We start from the raw sequence: 17847 nt of genomic DNA, 5'->3' as shown, positions 1-17847 counted from the left end.
GTGATTGGGCCGGCACGCAAAGGCAGTGCTTTTAAGGATTATTGGCGCTCTGTACTTCTCCCTAAGTCAGTGTACATGGTGGCATTTTAAAAAGTCATACATTTTACTTTCTGAAACCAATACAGATAATTTTGAAATCGATACCAATAATTTCCGATATTACAATTTAAAGCATTTATTGGCCGATAGTATCGAACATCTCTAATCACTTATTCTTCTGTTTGAATACTTTACATTAGTTTTGGATGATACCAGAAATCCACAATCCGATACCAAGTCATTACAGAATCATACATTGGTCATATTCAAAGTCCTCATTAAAAAAAGGAAAAATAATTTGTGACGATAAGAAATATCGATGTAATCATAGTAGCATCGACTATATATGGGAACCTGTACTTTTCAAACAAGGTATGGTACCGATTTTGATTCATTCGTACCACAATACGATACTAATACCGATATACCGTACAACCCTAATTGGAACATTTTCTTCTGTTGTCATAGCTTTAGGTTTTCATCTGACCTTTTTGGAACAGATTACTAAGAAAAACACTATTATGTTATCAAGTTGGTACTTTCAATAAGTTTCTGTCGGTAAAATCTAGGGGTGTAACGGTACGTGTATTTGTATTGAACCGTTTCGGTACGGGGGTTTCGGTTCAGTCCGGAGGTGTACCGAACGAGTACACATGCTAGCAGCGACCGGGCTAGGACAACACGTAAAAGCCAGAGCTGGAAGACCCTCCTGCCTCGTTAAGATCTCCCGTTTGGGAACACTTTGGCTGCATGATACAACAACGGAGGACGGAGGTTTGCCGATATTGTTCAGCAGCTGCTCCTGACAACTTGTCAAACATGTGTTGCACCTTTCCTGCTTCCGGCTCCCAAACCGTAGTCGAGGAGCGCAGGGGAGACACTCCTCCAGGGTTGATGTATTCACGGGGGCAACACTCTTCACTCTACCCAGAAGTGGGTCTCCACAGCTCCGGACTCCAGGATAAATGAAGAGTCCGGTGATTAGTTGCAGATCATGGCTTTATTGAGGTCTTGCACACAGCCAATCCAACAAAACACTAGCCGCTCCCGCACCTCGATTGCCCTCACACACACATGCTGTTCCATATTAAAGGGCCACACACACACAGACATACGCTACTCTCATAACACATTCTAACCCATTTGAATCGTCACCACCGCATTCAAGCAGCCTCTCCTCGGCGAGTCATGCAGGGCTAATGCAATAACAAATGTTTTTATAGCAGCAGGTTTAAGCGGTATAGCTCGGTTGGTAGAGCGGCTGTGCCAGCAACTTGAGGGTTGCAGGTTCGATCCCCGCTTCCGCCATCCTAGTTGTGTCCTTGGGCAAGTCACTTTACCCACCTGTTCCCAGTGCCACCCACTCTGGTTTAAATGTAACTTAGATATCGGGTTTCACTATGTAAAACGCTATATAAATATAATTCATTTCATTTCAAATTGCATTAAAAACTAGATTTTGACCCACTTCTATGGTGGAAGAACAGTGAGCCCATATATCCTCTTACTGCCAAGTTAGCCAGGCTGGGGGGGGGAAAGAAAACTTAATCTGAGGCTGAGTTGACTTGAAACAGTTTAATGTTGCACTTTTTATACATAGAAGAAAAGTTTTGTCATTTTATTTCATCCGAGCAACAACTTGAGGCAGTTTAATGTTGATGAACGTGGACCCCGACTTAAACAAGTTGAAAAACTTATTATCTAGTGAATATGTACTGTACTGTGAAATCTACTAATACAAGTCTCTATCAATAAATCAATCAAAAAAAGTACTTTATATGTAGAAAGGTTTTGTTAAGAAACCATTCTTAGCCGTATCTTTAGTTTTTATTTTATATATGTTGACCACATTAACCCTGGCAATGGACCCTGTGTGTATATGTATGTTATGCCATTGTTTCCATCCATCCATCCATCCATCCATCCATTTTCTACCGCTTATTCCCTTTTTTGGGGTCGCGGGGGGCGCTGGCGCCTATCTCATCTACAATCGGGCAGAAGGCGGGGTACACCCTGGACAAGTCGCCACCTCATTGCAGGGCCAACACAGATAGACAGACAACATTCACACTCACATTCACACACTAGGGCCAATTTAGTGTTGCCAATCAACCTATCCCCAGGTGCATGTCTTTGGAAGTGGGAGGAAGCCGGAGTACCCGGAGGGAACCCACGCAGTCACGGGGAGAACATGCAAACTCCACACAGAAAGATCCCGAGCCTGGATTTGAACCCAGGACTGCAGGAACTTCGTATTGTGAGGCAGATGCACTAACCCCTCTGCCACTGTGAAGCCCCCTTTGTTTCCAAATTTGGCAAATAAATAACCAAAAAATTTATATTTTGTTGTTTTCTTACCGTACCAAAAATGAACCGAACCGTGACCTCTAAACCGAGGTACATACCGAACCGAAATTTTTGTGTACCGTTACACCCCTAGTAAAATGACATAAAGACTTTAAAGCAATCCTGACTTACCTGGGAGAGAACCAGAGAAGGAGTTGGACATGGGGCCGGTGAAGGAGCATGACACGCCTCCAAAGGGGCTCATAGCATTTGAGGATCCGCCAAACGGCGCCAGGGCGAGGTTGACATTGGCGGCGTCGGCGCAAGAGGAGGATAAGGTGGGGGGCAGATTGGGGTGCAGCTGAGTGGGGTCGGGCCCATAGTGGCCCATTAGGTGCGTGGCGGCGTTGGGGTCAAACTGTGAAGGAGTCTCTGGCCCGGACTTAATGACGGGGCCCTTGTCGTCTTTGCTCGTCACGCAGCCCATGGCACCGCCCGGCTGTGACAGACAGACCCAACACAACAGCAAGTCAACAACATGTCGGGCCTGAAGTCATAGCAAGTTGTGTCTTCAAATCACACGTGCAAACATTATATCCCCACTTGTGGTGGTTGCTAAAACTGTAAACCGTGTTGGGACTTGGACATCTGGCTCATATATCATACAACTTTCTCATGTCCGATACGATACCCTTAACGGATACTTGATTATTGGCCGATACCGATATAATCTCATATCATATCAACACAAATCATAAAATGTGCTTTTGTAGTGTGGAAAAGTGAAAATACTTAAAAGGGAACATTATGACCAGACCTATGTAAGCGTCAATATATACCTTGATGTTGCAGAAAAAAGACCATATATTTTTTAACCGATTTCCGAACTCTAAATGGGTGAATTTTGGCGAATTAAACGGCTTTCTATTATTTGCTCTCGGATAGATGACGTCACGGGTAGTCAACGCCATTTTCTCAAACACATTATAAACATCGAGTCAAATCAGCTCTGTTATTTTCCGTTTTTTCGACTCTTTTCCGTATCTTGGAGACATCATGCCTCGTCGGTGTTTTGTCGGAGGGTGTAACAACACGATCAGGGACGGATTCAAGTTGATTTACTTAGAATGTGCATTGATTAGCACGGCGTGCTAATCGATACTAACATGCTATTTAGGCTAGCTGTATGTAAATTTGTAGCTATATTTGCATCCAGCCTTTCCCTCCACCCACATTTAATGCCAAACCAACACTTACCAATCGACGGATTTAAGTTGCTCCAGTGTCACAAGATGCGAAAGTCCCGATCGTTTGGTCTGCACATTTTACCGGCGATGCTAAGACAGACATGGCGGAGAGATCTACAGTATGGATATCCTGCAGATGCATTTCCAACGATAAAGTCAACGGAATCACAAAGGGGAGTTTGGTTGATGTTATTGACTTATGTGCTAATCAGACATATTTGGTCGCAGCATGACTGCCAGCCAATCGATGCTAACATGCTATTTAGGCTAGCTGTATGTACATTTGCATCCATCCTTTCTCTCCACCCACATTTAATGCCAAACAAACACTTACCAATCGACAGATTTAAGTTGCTCCAGTGTCACAAGATGCGAAAGTCCGATCGTTTGGTCTGCACATTTTACCGGCGATACTAAGACAGACATGGCAGAGAGATGTATGGATATCCTGCAGATGCATTTCCAACGATAAAGTCAACGAAATCACAAAGGGGAGTTTTGTTGATGTTATTGACTTATGTGCTAATCACACATATTTGGTTGCGGCATGACTGCCAGCTAATCGATGCTAACATGCTATTTAGGCTAGCTGTATGTACATTCGCATCCAGCCTTTCCCTCCACCCACATTTAATGCCAAACAAACACTTACCAATCGACAGATTTAAGTTGCTCCAGTGTCACAAGATGCGAAAGACCCGATCGTTTGGTCTGCACATTTTACCGGCGATGCTAAGGCAGACATGGCAGAGAGTTGTATGGATATCCTGCAGATGCATTTCCAACGATAAAGTCAACGAAATCCCAAAGGGGAGTTTTGTTATTGACTTATGTGCTAATCAGACATATTTGGTCGCGGCATGACTGCCAGTTAATCGATGCTAACATGCTATTTAGGCTAGCTGTATGTACATTTGCATCCAGCCTCTCTCTCCACCCACATTTAATGCCAAACAAACACTTACCCATCGACGGATTTAAGTTGCTCCAGTGTCACGAGATGCGAAAGTCTGCACATTTTACTGGCGATGCTAAGGCAGACATGGCCGAATAGCGTCAATAGCTATTCGCTCAATAGCTTAAGTTTCTTCTTCAATTTCGTTTTCGCTATCCATTTCAGTACATGCATAATCTGTTGAATCGTTTAAGCCGCTGAAATTCGGGTCTGAATCCAAGCTAATGTCGCTATATCTTGCTGTGCTAGCCGCCTGGATAGCATGTATATCACTGGATGACGTCACAGGAAAATGGACGGCAGCTTCATAGATAGTAAAAATCAGGCACTTTGTAGCCTTTTTTCGGGATATTCCACGATGGGTAAAATTTTGAAAAAAACTTCGAAAAATAAAATAAGCCACTGGGAACTGATTATTTGTTTTAACCCTTCTAAAATTGTGATAATGATCTCCTTTAAAACAATTGTAGGTATGGAAAAACACGAGCCTTGTGACAAACTTTCTTTAAATTAAAGTGGAGCGGTAATTCGTGTTCAGGCCTAGTGGTCACAATAATTCATTACATTAAACAGTGGATCAGCAACCTATGGCGCTCTCTTTAGCGCCGCACTAGTGGCTCCCCTTTCAGAGATGTGTGAAAATGGAAAAAGATCAAGAAAATATATTTTTTGTTGTAATATATTTTCTGTAGGAGGACAAACATGACACAAACCTTCCTAATTGTTAGAAATCCCAGTGTTTGTTATACATGCTTCACTGATGAGAGTATTTGGCCAGCACTGTTTTGTCCTACTAATTCCAGCGATCCTTGAACTCACCATAGTGTGTTTACATCAGGGGTGTCCAAAGTGCGGCCTGCAGCTAATTGTTTACCGGCCCTCCACGCATTCTGCAAAAATTGCAAAATTGATAGTATTGCAAAAATAAATAATAAAACATTTTAAAAAAGTGGAATGAGGTGAAATCTAATGATAAAAAGTGCCAATGTTGACACAAAGCTGCCATGCAGGCAGTTTTTTTCCTTTTGTTTTTATTTTCTTGTTTTTCCATTGCTCAAAAATAAAAGAAAAAAAAGGACACTGATGAGGTGGCGACTTGTCCAGGGTGTAAACCGCCTTCCGCCCGATTGTAGCTGAGATAAGTACCAGCGCCCCCCAAGGCAATAAGTGGTAGAAATGGATGGATGGATGGAAAAAAAGGACAAAAAAAAAAATCTATGTTATAATGAATTATTACTTAAAAATTATCACTTTAAAATGTTTTATGTGGAAAAAATATTGCATATGTTGTGTGGGTGACATATAAAAACATCAAAGTTTGGACAAAAGAGCATAAAACAAACAAAATAATAGTTCAAACTTAAAATCAGATGTATTTGAAGTTGATCTTGAAATTTAAGTGTTAAAAGTAAAAAAAAATAAAAATATATATTTTTTTACTTTACTCAAAAATATTAAATAATTAAAATCAATGGAGTCCTGCATTATTGATCTTTGAGGGCTTTAATTGCTAAATAAAGGAACTCTCCTGAAGGAATCAATAAAGTACTATCTAAATACTGCATATTTCAGTTTTACTATAAAAAACAAAGTTGTCTTTGACAGAAAAGGCATAAAACCTTATTTGTTTTACTTTATATCAACCTCAAGTTGATATAGAGATTTACTGTAAGCATTAAATAAAATAAAAAATAATAATAATTTGACTTATTTTTAACATTTAAGTGACTGAGACCCTCTATGCTCCCCGGGAGCCTTAAGGATAAAAAAAAACCCAACATATTTTGTTATGCTTAAATTTTTCCGTGTCCGGCCCTCTGTGGAAAAAGTTTGGACACCCCTGGTTTACATGTATAAATTTGGCTAACACATTAAAGACGTGTTTTACACATACTGGCCAACCTTTCCGATTTTTCCAGGCGACTCCCGAATTTCAGGGCCCCCGCGAATTTCTCCCGATTTCCACCCGGACACCAATTTTGGGGAATGTGCCTTTAACGTCCTCTACAACCTGTCTTCACGTCCGCTTTTCCTTCATACAAGAATAGGATAGGATAGGTCTTTATTGTCATTGCAACAAGTACAACGAAACTTTGTTTTGTAGCACAAACCTGTTCAAGATTAGACAAACAGTGTACAGGGTTACAGAACAAGAACACTGATGGGTCGCCATAAGGCGCCCCGTAAAAGATGGGGAAAAAGGTAAACGCTGGGGAAGGATGAGTAAAAAAATACAATCCAGACTGGGCCCCCTTAGAAGCCCAGTCTGGAGTGGGAAAAAACTTCCATAGCAAAGCGCATATACATATTACAACATACATCTCGAGATTTCTTGCAACAGGGGGAAGGTAGTTCAAGGTGATGGTGGTAGGCCGCAGCTCTCAGGCAATGACCATCCATTCATCACCCCTATGGGATTTGCGTTGGGTTGGGGGGGGATGGGGTGTGCATGTGTGGCGTATATTTTTGTGTGTGTGTGTGTGTAAGCCCGCTGTGTGTCTCTGTTCTGCGGCCTTGATGTATTGCAGTCGCTAGTCCAAAGTCAACAACAACAGGTGTGTGTCCATGAAAGACAAGAAGCGAGTTTGTTGTGTCTTTGCTGCGCTGTCCTTCGGGAGAGTCTCGAAGCCAGGGAAACAATCCAAGTTAGAATGATTTTTATGCGGGTGAAAATAAAATGTGCTTTTCACTCTAAATTGTCTATGAGCGTGCCGGCCCATTCACATAATACATGTGGCGTTTACACACCCATAAGTGAATGCAAACATACTTGGTCAACAGCCATACAGGTCACACTGAGGGTGGCTGTAAAAACAACTTTAACACTATCACAAATATGCGCCACACTGTGAACCCACAACAAACAAGAATGACAAACACATTTCGGGAGAACATCCGCACCGTAACACTACAGAACAAAACCCAGAACCCCTTGCAGCACTATCTCTTCCGAGATACTACAATATACACCTCCGCTTCCACCAAACCCACCAATCCATCCATCCAATTCTACCGCTTATTCCCTTTTGGGGTCGCGGGGGGCGCTGGCGCCTATCTCAGCTAGAATCGGGCGGAGGGCGGGGTACACCCTGGACAAGTCGCTACCTCATCGTAGGGCCAACACAGATAGACGGACAACATTCACACTCACACACTAGGACAAATTAAGTGTTGCCAATCAACCTATCTCCCGAATTGGGAGGTCTCAAGGTTGGCAAATATGGTTTTACGCCACTCCTTTGTCTCATTTTGTCCACCAAACATTTTATACTGTGCGTGAATGCACTAAGGTGTGCTATGTTGATTTGCTGAAGTGCATATCAGGCATATTTGGTCAATCCATGGCTGCCATCTAATAGATGCTAACATGCTATTTAGGCTAGCTGTATGTACATATTGCATCATTATGCCTCGTTTGTTGCTATATTTGAGCTCATTTAATTTCCTTTACTTATGTCCTCTGTGTATTTTATTTATATGTGCATGGTTAAATTTCTGATAGTTGTGTGCCACATTGTTCCAGACCACAGGAAACAACCTAACTTGCAAAGATTGTACTAAATCCATTAGAAGAAGACAGCCTGCAGTTTCCTTGAACTTGGACACACACACCTATACCTTTGGCTATTAAAATCCCGTAATTTCCAGGAGTTATCACCTTCTGAGTAGCCTGATTTACTAATGGTTTCTAATGTTGTAAAAATGTGTAGAATAAATACATTTCTGTCAAAGATTTGCTTCAGCCCATGACAGTCATTTTGATAGTAGGCTATTGTAGCAAATATTTAAACACTTTTAAATTTTTTGTGGCTCCAGACGGATTAGTTTTTTGTATTTTTGGTCCTATATGGCTCTTTCAACATTTTGGGTTGCCGACCCGACATAACCTTTTGTCCCACATCGGATAAATTGGGATATGGTCACCTTTAGGTATTATTTTTCTCTTTTATCGCCAGTAAATCAGCAGTATCACCAGTCCGTGAATGTATCGTTTTACGATAATTTTGATAAAAATAACAGTTTTACAGAGGTTGATCATTAATATTGTTATTGCCGACATCCCGAGATCTACCTGATCATGAAAATCTACACTTTTCTTACTAAAAACTGAATTTCAACAGCCGGTCGTGTTCATGCCGAGGTTGGTGGGCGGGTATTTTGTGAACAAACGTGCCAACCTCACCAGCTGGAACCAGAAGGAGGATTATCAGAATGGAGGATTTGCCTTAAGAGGATCATAAAAAGAGCTCGCAATCGCAATTTTTTTGACTTTTGCTTCCAGCGAGCCGACAGTCCTCACTACCTTGTCGGGTGTTGTTGATCCTAATAATGATGCGGATTGTTTTAGTAGTGCTTTCTGTTGCAAAACAAAACCCAGCATTCCTACCTTTCCACACAACACAAGGAAAACCTGCGTGCTAATTAATGGAAGGCTTTCTCATTATCGACATCTTGTTTGCCAGAGGGAACATGACCTACTATCCTGCTTGGCAAACATACAGAAATGAGAGTACTACCATGTAGGGATTGGAGATATGGCCTAGATGTGTTGCAATACTAGCCAATATTTTTTTTTTCTCTTCAGAAAACAGTTAAAACGGGTGTTTTATTTTATTGGTGCGGTTGGGAGAGTGGCCGTGCCAGCGACCTGATGGTTCCTGGTTCAATCTCCAGCTTCTAACAGCCTAGTCACGTCCGTTGTGTCCTTGAGCAAGACACTTCACCCTTGCTCCTGATGGGTCGTGGTTACGGCCTTGCATGGCAGCTCCCGCCATCAGTGTGTGAATGTGGAAATAGTGTCAAAGTGCTTTGAGTACCTTGAAGGTAGAAAAGCGCTATACAAGTAAAACCCATTCACCATTTTATCACTGTACTGTACTTTATGACAAGCCATACATCTTTTCACAGGGTGTGAATCTTTGGGCAACTCACAATTTAATTGTTTATGGATCTTTAATCATTGCATTGTATATTAACATTATGCTATATGTATTATTGCACTTAATTTTATATATATATATACATACATACACACACACATATATACATACACACACACACACACACACATATATTTATTAGGAGTGTGGGAAAAAATCATTTCGAATACGAATCGAATACATTGTGCGATTCAGAATCAATTCTCATTTTTAAAAAAATCGATTTTTTTTATCAATCCAACAAACCACTACACAGCAATACCATAACAATGCAATCCAATTCCAAAACCAAACCTGACCCAGCAAGACTCAGAACTGCAATAAACAGAGAAATTGAGAGGAGACAAAAACACGACACAGAACAAACCAAAAGTAATGAAACAAAAATGAATATTGTCAACAACAGTATCAATATTAATTAGAATTTCAGCATAGCAGTGATTAAAATCCCTCACTGACATTATCATTAGACATTTATAAAAAAATAATAAAAAAGAACAATAGTGTCACAGCGGCTTACACTTGCATCGCATCTCATAAGCTTGACAACACACTGTGTCCAATGTTTTCACAAAGATAAAATAAGTCATATTTTTGGTTCGTTTAATAGTTAAAACAAATTTACGTTATTGCAATCAGTTGATAAAACATTGTCCTTTACAATTATAAAAGCTTTTTAAAAAAAAAAAAATCTACTACTCTGCTAGCATTTTAGCAGACTGGGGTAGATCCTGCTGAAATTCTATGTATTGAATGAATACAGAATCGTTTTGAATCGGAAAAATATCATTTTTGAATCGAGAAAAATCGATATATTATCGAATCGTGACCCCAAGAATCGATATTGAATCGAATCGTGGGACACCCAAAGATTCGCAGCCCTTATATATACACACACACACACATACATACATATATATACATACACACATATATATATACACAAACATATATACATACACACATACATACATACATATATATATATATTGTATATATATATAAAAATGTAAAAATGGCCCGTATTTTGTATGTGTTTGGGATATTTTATTTGCCTTTCTACAGTATGAGTGGAGGCAAATGTCCCACTACAAGGTTCACTCCATCACCCGGACAGAGGCCAATTGTTTTGTAATTTATAACGCATAGAAAGAAATAATCACAAAAATGACAAAGCGCGTTGCTAGTTAGCGTAGCAGCACAGTCAGTCTGCACCGTAAGCAAACAGGTATGACTTTACAATCTCACTAAAACAGTATTAAAATAATAAGCAGATAAGGGATCTTCCAGAATTATCCTAGTAAATGTGTCTTATTACATCTGATATGGTCTCAATGCTGCCGCCTTTTTTTTTGTGTGTGATTCACTCTAACTTTCCTCATCCACGAATCTTTCATCCTCGCTCAAATTAATTGGGAAATTGTCGCTTTCTCGGTCCGAATAGCTCTTCCTGCGGAAGGCTATGATTATAAACAATGTGAGGATGTGAGGAGCCCTACAATCCGTGACGTCACGCACACATCGTCTGCTACTTCCGGTACAGGCAAGGCTTTTTTATTAGCGACCAAAAGTTGCGAACTTTATCGTGGATGTTCTCTACTAAATCCTTTCAGCAAAAATATGGCAATATCGCGAAATGATCAAGTATGACACATAGAATGGACCTGCTATCCCCGTTTAAATAAGAAAGTCTCATTTCAGTAGGCCTTTAAGCCAGTGTTTTTCAACCTTTTTTGAGCCAAGGCACATTTTTTGGAGGCACACCACCAGCAGAATCAATAAAAAAAAAATTGAAACTCAATTGACAGTAAAAAGCCATTGTCACAATTGTTGGATATGACTTTAAAGCATAACCAAGCATGCATCAGTACAGCTCTTGTCTCAAAGTAGGTGTACTGTCACCACCTGTCACATCACACCCTGACTTATTTTGAGTTTTTTGTAGTGTTTTAGTTCTTGTTTTTGTGCTCCTATTTTGGTGGCTTTTTCTAATTTTTTTGCTATTTTCCTGTAGCAGTTTCATGTCTTTCTTTGAGCAATATTTCCCGCATTATTTTGTTTTTATCCTTCTTCGTGCGGACATTGTTGAATGTCATGTCATGTACGGATGTACTTTGTGGATGCCGTCTTTGCTCCACAGTAAGTCTTTGCGGTCGTCCAGCATTCTGTTTTTGTTTACTTTGTAGCCAGTTCAGTTTTAGCTTCGTTCTGCATGGCCTTCCCTAAGCTTCAATGCCTTTTCTTAGGGGCAGTCATCTTTTGTTTATTTTTGGTTTAATCATTGGACACCTTTTTACCTGCACACTGCCTCCCGCTGTTTCCCACATCTACTGATATGGAAGAGTATTACACGGTTACTCTGCCGAGATCTAGACAGCACCGAAACTCAACAACAACACATCATTTGCGGACTATAATTACTTGTTTGCAAAATTAACCAAAATAGATGAAACTAGATAATCTCCCACGGCACACCAGACTGTATCTTACGGCAGTGGTCCCCAACCACCGGGCTGTGGCCCGATTGGTACCGGGCCGCGGAATAATTTTTTATTAAAAAAAAAAAATTAAAAAAACATTTTTAATTTTTTTAATTTTTATTAAATCAACATAAAAAACACAATATACACTTAAAAATAGTGCACCAACCACAAAAAACTCCCTTTTTCATGACAAAGAAGAAAGAAAAAAAAAGGACACCTCCCCACCCCCGGGCCGCGGTACAAATTATTAAGAGTTGACCTGTCCGCGGATACAAAAAGGTTGGGGACCGCTGTCTTACGGCACACTAGTGTGCCTCGGCACAGTGGTTGAAAAACACTGACTTAAGCAACACAGTGAAATTTCATTGAGGTAGAACTATCACATGTTATATTATCTTTGACAATCAGCAAGATTTTATAACAGCACACTTTATTAATATGCTGAAGTTGAGCATTTTTAAACAATTTTAACATCATTAAACATATTATAAACCTCACCCTAGTTTCAAATGTGAGAGGAGATTGAACACACGACCTGCTGTTAGGGAACAGGGGTATTAGCACATTCTTATCCGTGACAGAACGGGGCGTGGACTGCAATACGTTGGGGGTAAAATTTCATATGAAGCACCATGTCATTTAATAATTTAGTGAAGTTGGCACATTGTGTAAATGGTAAATAAAAACGGAATACAATGATTTACAAATCCTTTTCCACTTATATTCAATTAAACAGACTGCAAAAACAAGATATTTAATGTTTGAACTGAGAAACTTATTTGATTTTTTTTGCAAATCATTAACTTAGAATTTAATGGCAGCAACACATTGCAAAAAAGTTGGCACAGGGGCATTTTTTACCACTGTGTTACATGGCCTTTCCTTTTAACAACACTCAGTAAACCTTTGGGAACTGAGGAGACCAATTTTTGAAGCTTTTCAGGTGGAATTCTTTCCCATTCTTGCTTGATGTACAGCTTAAGTTGTTCAACAGTCCGGGGTCTCTGTTGTGGTATTTTAGGCTTCATAATGCGCCACACATTTTCAATGGGAGACAGGTCTGGACTACAGGCAGGCCAGTCTAGTACCCGCACTCTTTTACTATGAAGCCATGCTGTTATAACACGTGGCTTGGCATTGTCTTGCTGAAATAAGCAGGGGCGTCCATGATAACGTTGCTTGGATGGCAACATATGTTACCTTTCAGCATTAATGGTGCCTTCACAGGTGTGTAAGTTACCTATGTCTTGGGCACTAATACACCCCCATACCATCACAGATGGTGGCTTTTGAACTTTGTGCCTAAAACAATCCGAATGGTTCATTTCCCCTTTGGTCCGGACGTCCACAGTTTCCAAAAGCAATTTGAAATGTGGACTTGTCAGACCACAGAATACTTTTCCACTTTGCATCAGTCCATCTTAGATGAGCCCAGTTCCAGCAAAGTTTGCAGCGTTTCTGGGTGTTGTTGACAAATGGCTTTGCATACTGGAGTTTTAACTTGCACTTACAGATGTATCGACCAACTGTAGTTACTGACAGTGGTTTTCTGAAGTGTTCCTGAGCCCATGTGGTGATATCCTTTACACACCGATGTGTTTTGATGCAATACCGCCTGAGGGGTCGAAACTCCGTAATATCATCGCTTACGTGCAGTGATTTCTCCAGATTATCTGAAACTTTTGATATTACGGACCATACCTGGTGAAATCCCTGAATTCCTTGCAATAGCTGGTTGAGAAATGTTGTGCTTAAACTAATCGACAATTTGCTCACACATTTGTTCACAAAGTGGTGACCCTCGCCCCATCCTTGTTTGTGAATGACTGAGCATTTCATAGAAGCTGCTTTTATACCCAATTATGGCACCACCTGTTCCCAATTAGCATGTTCACCTGTGGGATTTTCCAAATAAGTGTTTGATGGGCATTCCTCAACTTTTTGTCTTTTTTGCCACTTGTGCCAGCTTCTTTGAAAACATGTTGCAGGCATCAAATAAGCTAATATTTGCAAAAAAATAACATCAAGTTTACCAGTTTGAATGTTAAGTATCTTGTCTATGCTGTCTATTCAATTGAATATAGGTTAAAAAGGATTTTCAAATCATTGTATTCTGTTTTTATTAACCATTTTACCCAAAACCACTTCACTGGTTTTAGGTTTTGCACATTTGACATGTGCTTCTTCACGCAAACACAAAACAACGGTTCATTTTTTTCTGCTTGTGACAATTAAAAACCAGCATGAAACACTTCCCAGTTCAATCAAGACAGGCGTCAAAGCTCACATTCACACACAAACATTCGGCAACCGGGATGAGGTGACAGAAGAAAGGTAAAAACATAATAAAATCTATTTGTGGCCGCATCAGACAAAGTTATTTTTCACTTTTGCATCCCATGGCTCAAAACTGTGGTGCGTTCAAGGAACCTTAAATAAAAGTTCGAAACCGAGGTGCTACTAACAAAAATGGATAAAAGCAACAGTATAAATAATAATAATATCAATAATCGTTGTGTAAATGTTTTTAATCCACAAATGTATTCTTGAAAAAATATACTTTACTAAAAATTATATTTTAATTTAGAATCTGAATAAATATAAATTGTGATGTATATTTTTTTGAGCACTCCTAATAAATTAAGTACTATTATGGTTATTAATGTCATCCACTAGTGATAATCCTACATGAATCCCCTAATCTCTACTTTACACTATAAAGTAAAAGGACATATTTATAATAAAGTTGTGTGATTATTAAAATTCAAGGTCGGAAACTAATAATAAGCAATTTTAAGACCAAAATGGGGCCACAAACAAAATCTTGTTTTTCAGCCGTAAAGCTGATGTATCAATGAAGCTTTTGATAATTTTCTCACATGTATACCTGTCATTAGAAATAAAAATGTGCATAATGTGAATAAATAAAAAGTACTGCTATTTAATATCGAACTGAGTCACAGTGGAGACACAGTAGTCATACAATACAGCAGAGGATAGTCAAATCAATCAATAGACTTTTTAACTACATAATGAAGAGGGCCACAGTTTTAAGAGGCCAAGGGCTCAGGGGCCGGACATCAAAATGTGGATGTTTCGTCCAAAAATGCGTGCAATGTTTCTGTGAGACTGTGTTTACTTAAAGGGGAACATTATCACAATTTCAGAAGGGTTAAAACCAATAAAAAACAGTTCCTAGTGGCTTATTTTATTTTTCGAATTTTACCCATCATTGAATATCCCGAAAAAAGGCTTTTAAGTGCCTGATTTTCGCGATCTGTAAATCCAGCCGTCCATTTTCCTGTGACGTCACTGCGTGACAAACAAACATGGTGGATAGTACTGAAAGGTATAGCATACTAGCTCGGATTCAGACTCGGATTTCAGCGGCTTAAGCGATTCAACAGATTACGCATGTATTGAAACGGATTGTTGGAGTCTGGAGGCAGATAGCGAAAACTAATTTGAAGAAGAAACTGAAGCTATTGAGCGAATAGCTATTCGGCGATCGCCTTCTAACCAACGATTGCATCTTTTGACCACTGGAGCAACTTAAATCCGTCGATTGGTAAGTGTTTGTTTGGCATTAAATGTGGGTGGAGGGAAAGGCTGGATGCAAATAAAGCTACAAATGTACATACAGCTAGTCTAAATAGCATGTAAGCATCGATAAGATGGCAGTCGTTGGAAATGCATCTGCTTTGAGTGTCGCAGGATATCCACACATCTCTGTGCCATCTCTGTCGTAGCATCGCTATCGTCGGTAAAATGTGCAGAACAAACGAGGGACTTTCGCATCTTTTGACACTGGTGCAACTTGAATCCGTCGATTGTTAAGTGTTTGTTTGGCATTAAATGTGGGTGGAGGGAATGGCTGGATGCAAATATAGCTACAAATGTACATACAGCTAGTCTAAATAGCATGTTAGCATCGATTAGCTGGCAGTCATGCCGTGACCAAATATGTCTGATTAGCACATAAGTCAATAACATCAACAAAACTCACCTTTGTGATTTCGTTGACTTTATCGTTGGAAATGCATCTGCTTTGAGTTTTGCAGGACATCCACACATCTCTGTGCCATCTCTGTCATAGCATCGCTATCGTCGGTAAAATGTGCACAACAAATGAGGGAATTTTCGCATTTTTTGACACTGGTGCAACTTGAATCCGTCGATTGGTATGTGTTTGTTTGGCATTAAATGTGTGTCGAGGGGGCTTCACGGTGGCAGAGGGGTTAGTGCGTCTGCCTCACAATACGAAGGTCCTGCAGTCCTGGGTTCAAATCCAGGCTCGGGATCTTTCTGTGTGGAGTTTGCATGTCCTCCCCATGAATGCGTGGGTTCCCTCCGGGTACTCCGGCTTCCTCCCACTTCCAAAGACATGCACCTGGGGATAGGTTGATTGGCAAAACTAAATTGGCCCTAGTGTGTGAATGTGAGTGTGAATGTTGTCTGTCTATCTGTGTTGGCCCTGCGATGAGGTGGCGACTTGTCCAGGGTGTACCCCGCCTTCCGCCCGATTGTAGCTGAGATAGGCGCCAGCGCCCCCCGTGACCCCAAAAGGGAATAAGCGGTAGACAATGGATGGATGGATGTGGGTCGAGGGAAAAGCTGGATGCAAATATAGCTACAAATGTACATACAGCTAGCCTAAATAGCATGTTAGCATCGATACCTGGCAGTCATGCCATGACCAAATATGTCTGATTAGCACATAAGTCAATAACATCAACAAAACCCACCTTTGTGATTTCGTTGACTTTATCGTTGGAAATGCATCTGCTTTGAGTGTCGCAGGATATCCACACATCTCTGTGCCATCTATGTCGTAGCATCGCTATCGTCAGTAAAATGTGCAGAACAAACGAGGGGATTTTCGCATCTTTTGACACTGGTGCAACTTGAATCCGTCGATTGGTATGTGTTTGTTTGGCATTAAATGTGGGTGGAGGGAAAGGCTGGATGCAAATATAGCTACACATGTACATACAGCTAGTCTAAATAGCAAGTTAGCATCGATTAGCTGGCAGTCATGCCGTGACCAAATATGTCTGATTAGCACATAAGTCAATAACATCAACAAAACTCACCTTTGTGATTTCGTTGACTTTATCGTTGGAAATGCATCTGCTTTGAGTGTCGCGGGACATCCACACATCTCTGTGCCATCTCTGTCGTAGCAACGCTATGGTCGGTAAAATGTGCAGAACAACCAAAGGGACTTTCGCATCTTGACACTATAGCAACTTGAATCCGTCGATCGGTATGTGTTTGTTTGGCATTAAATGTGGGTGGAGAAAAAAAAAGGCTGGATGCAAATATAGCTACAAATGTACATACAGCTAGTCTAAATAGCATGTTAGCATCGATTAGCTGGCAGTCATGCCGTGACCAAAGTACTTCCCCCTAGCCAGGGATACGGTGAAGACCTCAACGGCGGAGCAGGCGGAAGACAGTAGATGTAAGAACTACCACAACGTGTTAAGGTTTAAACAGGGGGAGATGACGGCAGATTGACATCAGGTGGCAGTAATGTCCAAAGATTATAGATATATATATATAAAATACAATAATATAATTAGGGAAATGGAGTGTGAACGAGATCGAAGAGTGTGTATGGTGTAAGGCTATGTGCAGGATTTAACTGGAGGGATTTTTTACCATAAGTGTTGAGAGAAGCGGTGCAGTCCGACAAGGGCAAGAAAGGCAGGGTAGTCCATGGGCGAATGCGGGGTAGGAGCGAGTCGTCGTTGTCCGGGGCGAGCGAGGAGTCATAAACCAGAAAAGCACGAGGAAGACAGGGAACATCCGGAAGCACAGGACACACAGCCTGACTCGGGGATGACCACAGGGAAGGTACGGAAGGCTATACTCCGGCGGCGGCATGCCAGGTT

The 17847-nt window shown here is 40.6% G+C and overlaps 1 protein-coding gene across 3 annotated transcripts in view; it reads right to left on the bottom strand.

The window, feature by feature from the left end:
• The window catches only part of LOC133569680 (tyrosine-protein kinase yes-like), a 107889-nt gene that overhangs the window by 26036 nt on the left and 64006 nt on the right, over positions 1-17847 (bottom strand). For all 3 annotated transcript variants that reach the window (XM_061922202.1, XM_061922200.1, XM_061922201.1), the window contains one exon: positions 2518-2824. In XM_061922202.1, the coding sequence (XP_061778186.1) occupies positions 2518-2812 (295 nt within the window). In that variant the 5' untranslated portion in view covers positions 2813-2824. The remainder of the gene's footprint in view (positions 1-2517; positions 2825-17847) is intronic.

Source organism: Nerophis ophidion, linkage group LG15 (genome assembly GCF_033978795.1).
Source record: "Nerophis ophidion isolate RoL-2023_Sa linkage group LG15, RoL_Noph_v1.0, whole genome shotgun sequence".
NCBI lineage: Eukaryota > Metazoa > Chordata > Actinopteri > Syngnathiformes > Syngnathidae > Nerophis > Nerophis ophidion.
The sequence above is the reverse complement of the archived record's forward strand: the minus strand, read 5'-3'. Positions and strand labels throughout refer to the sequence as shown.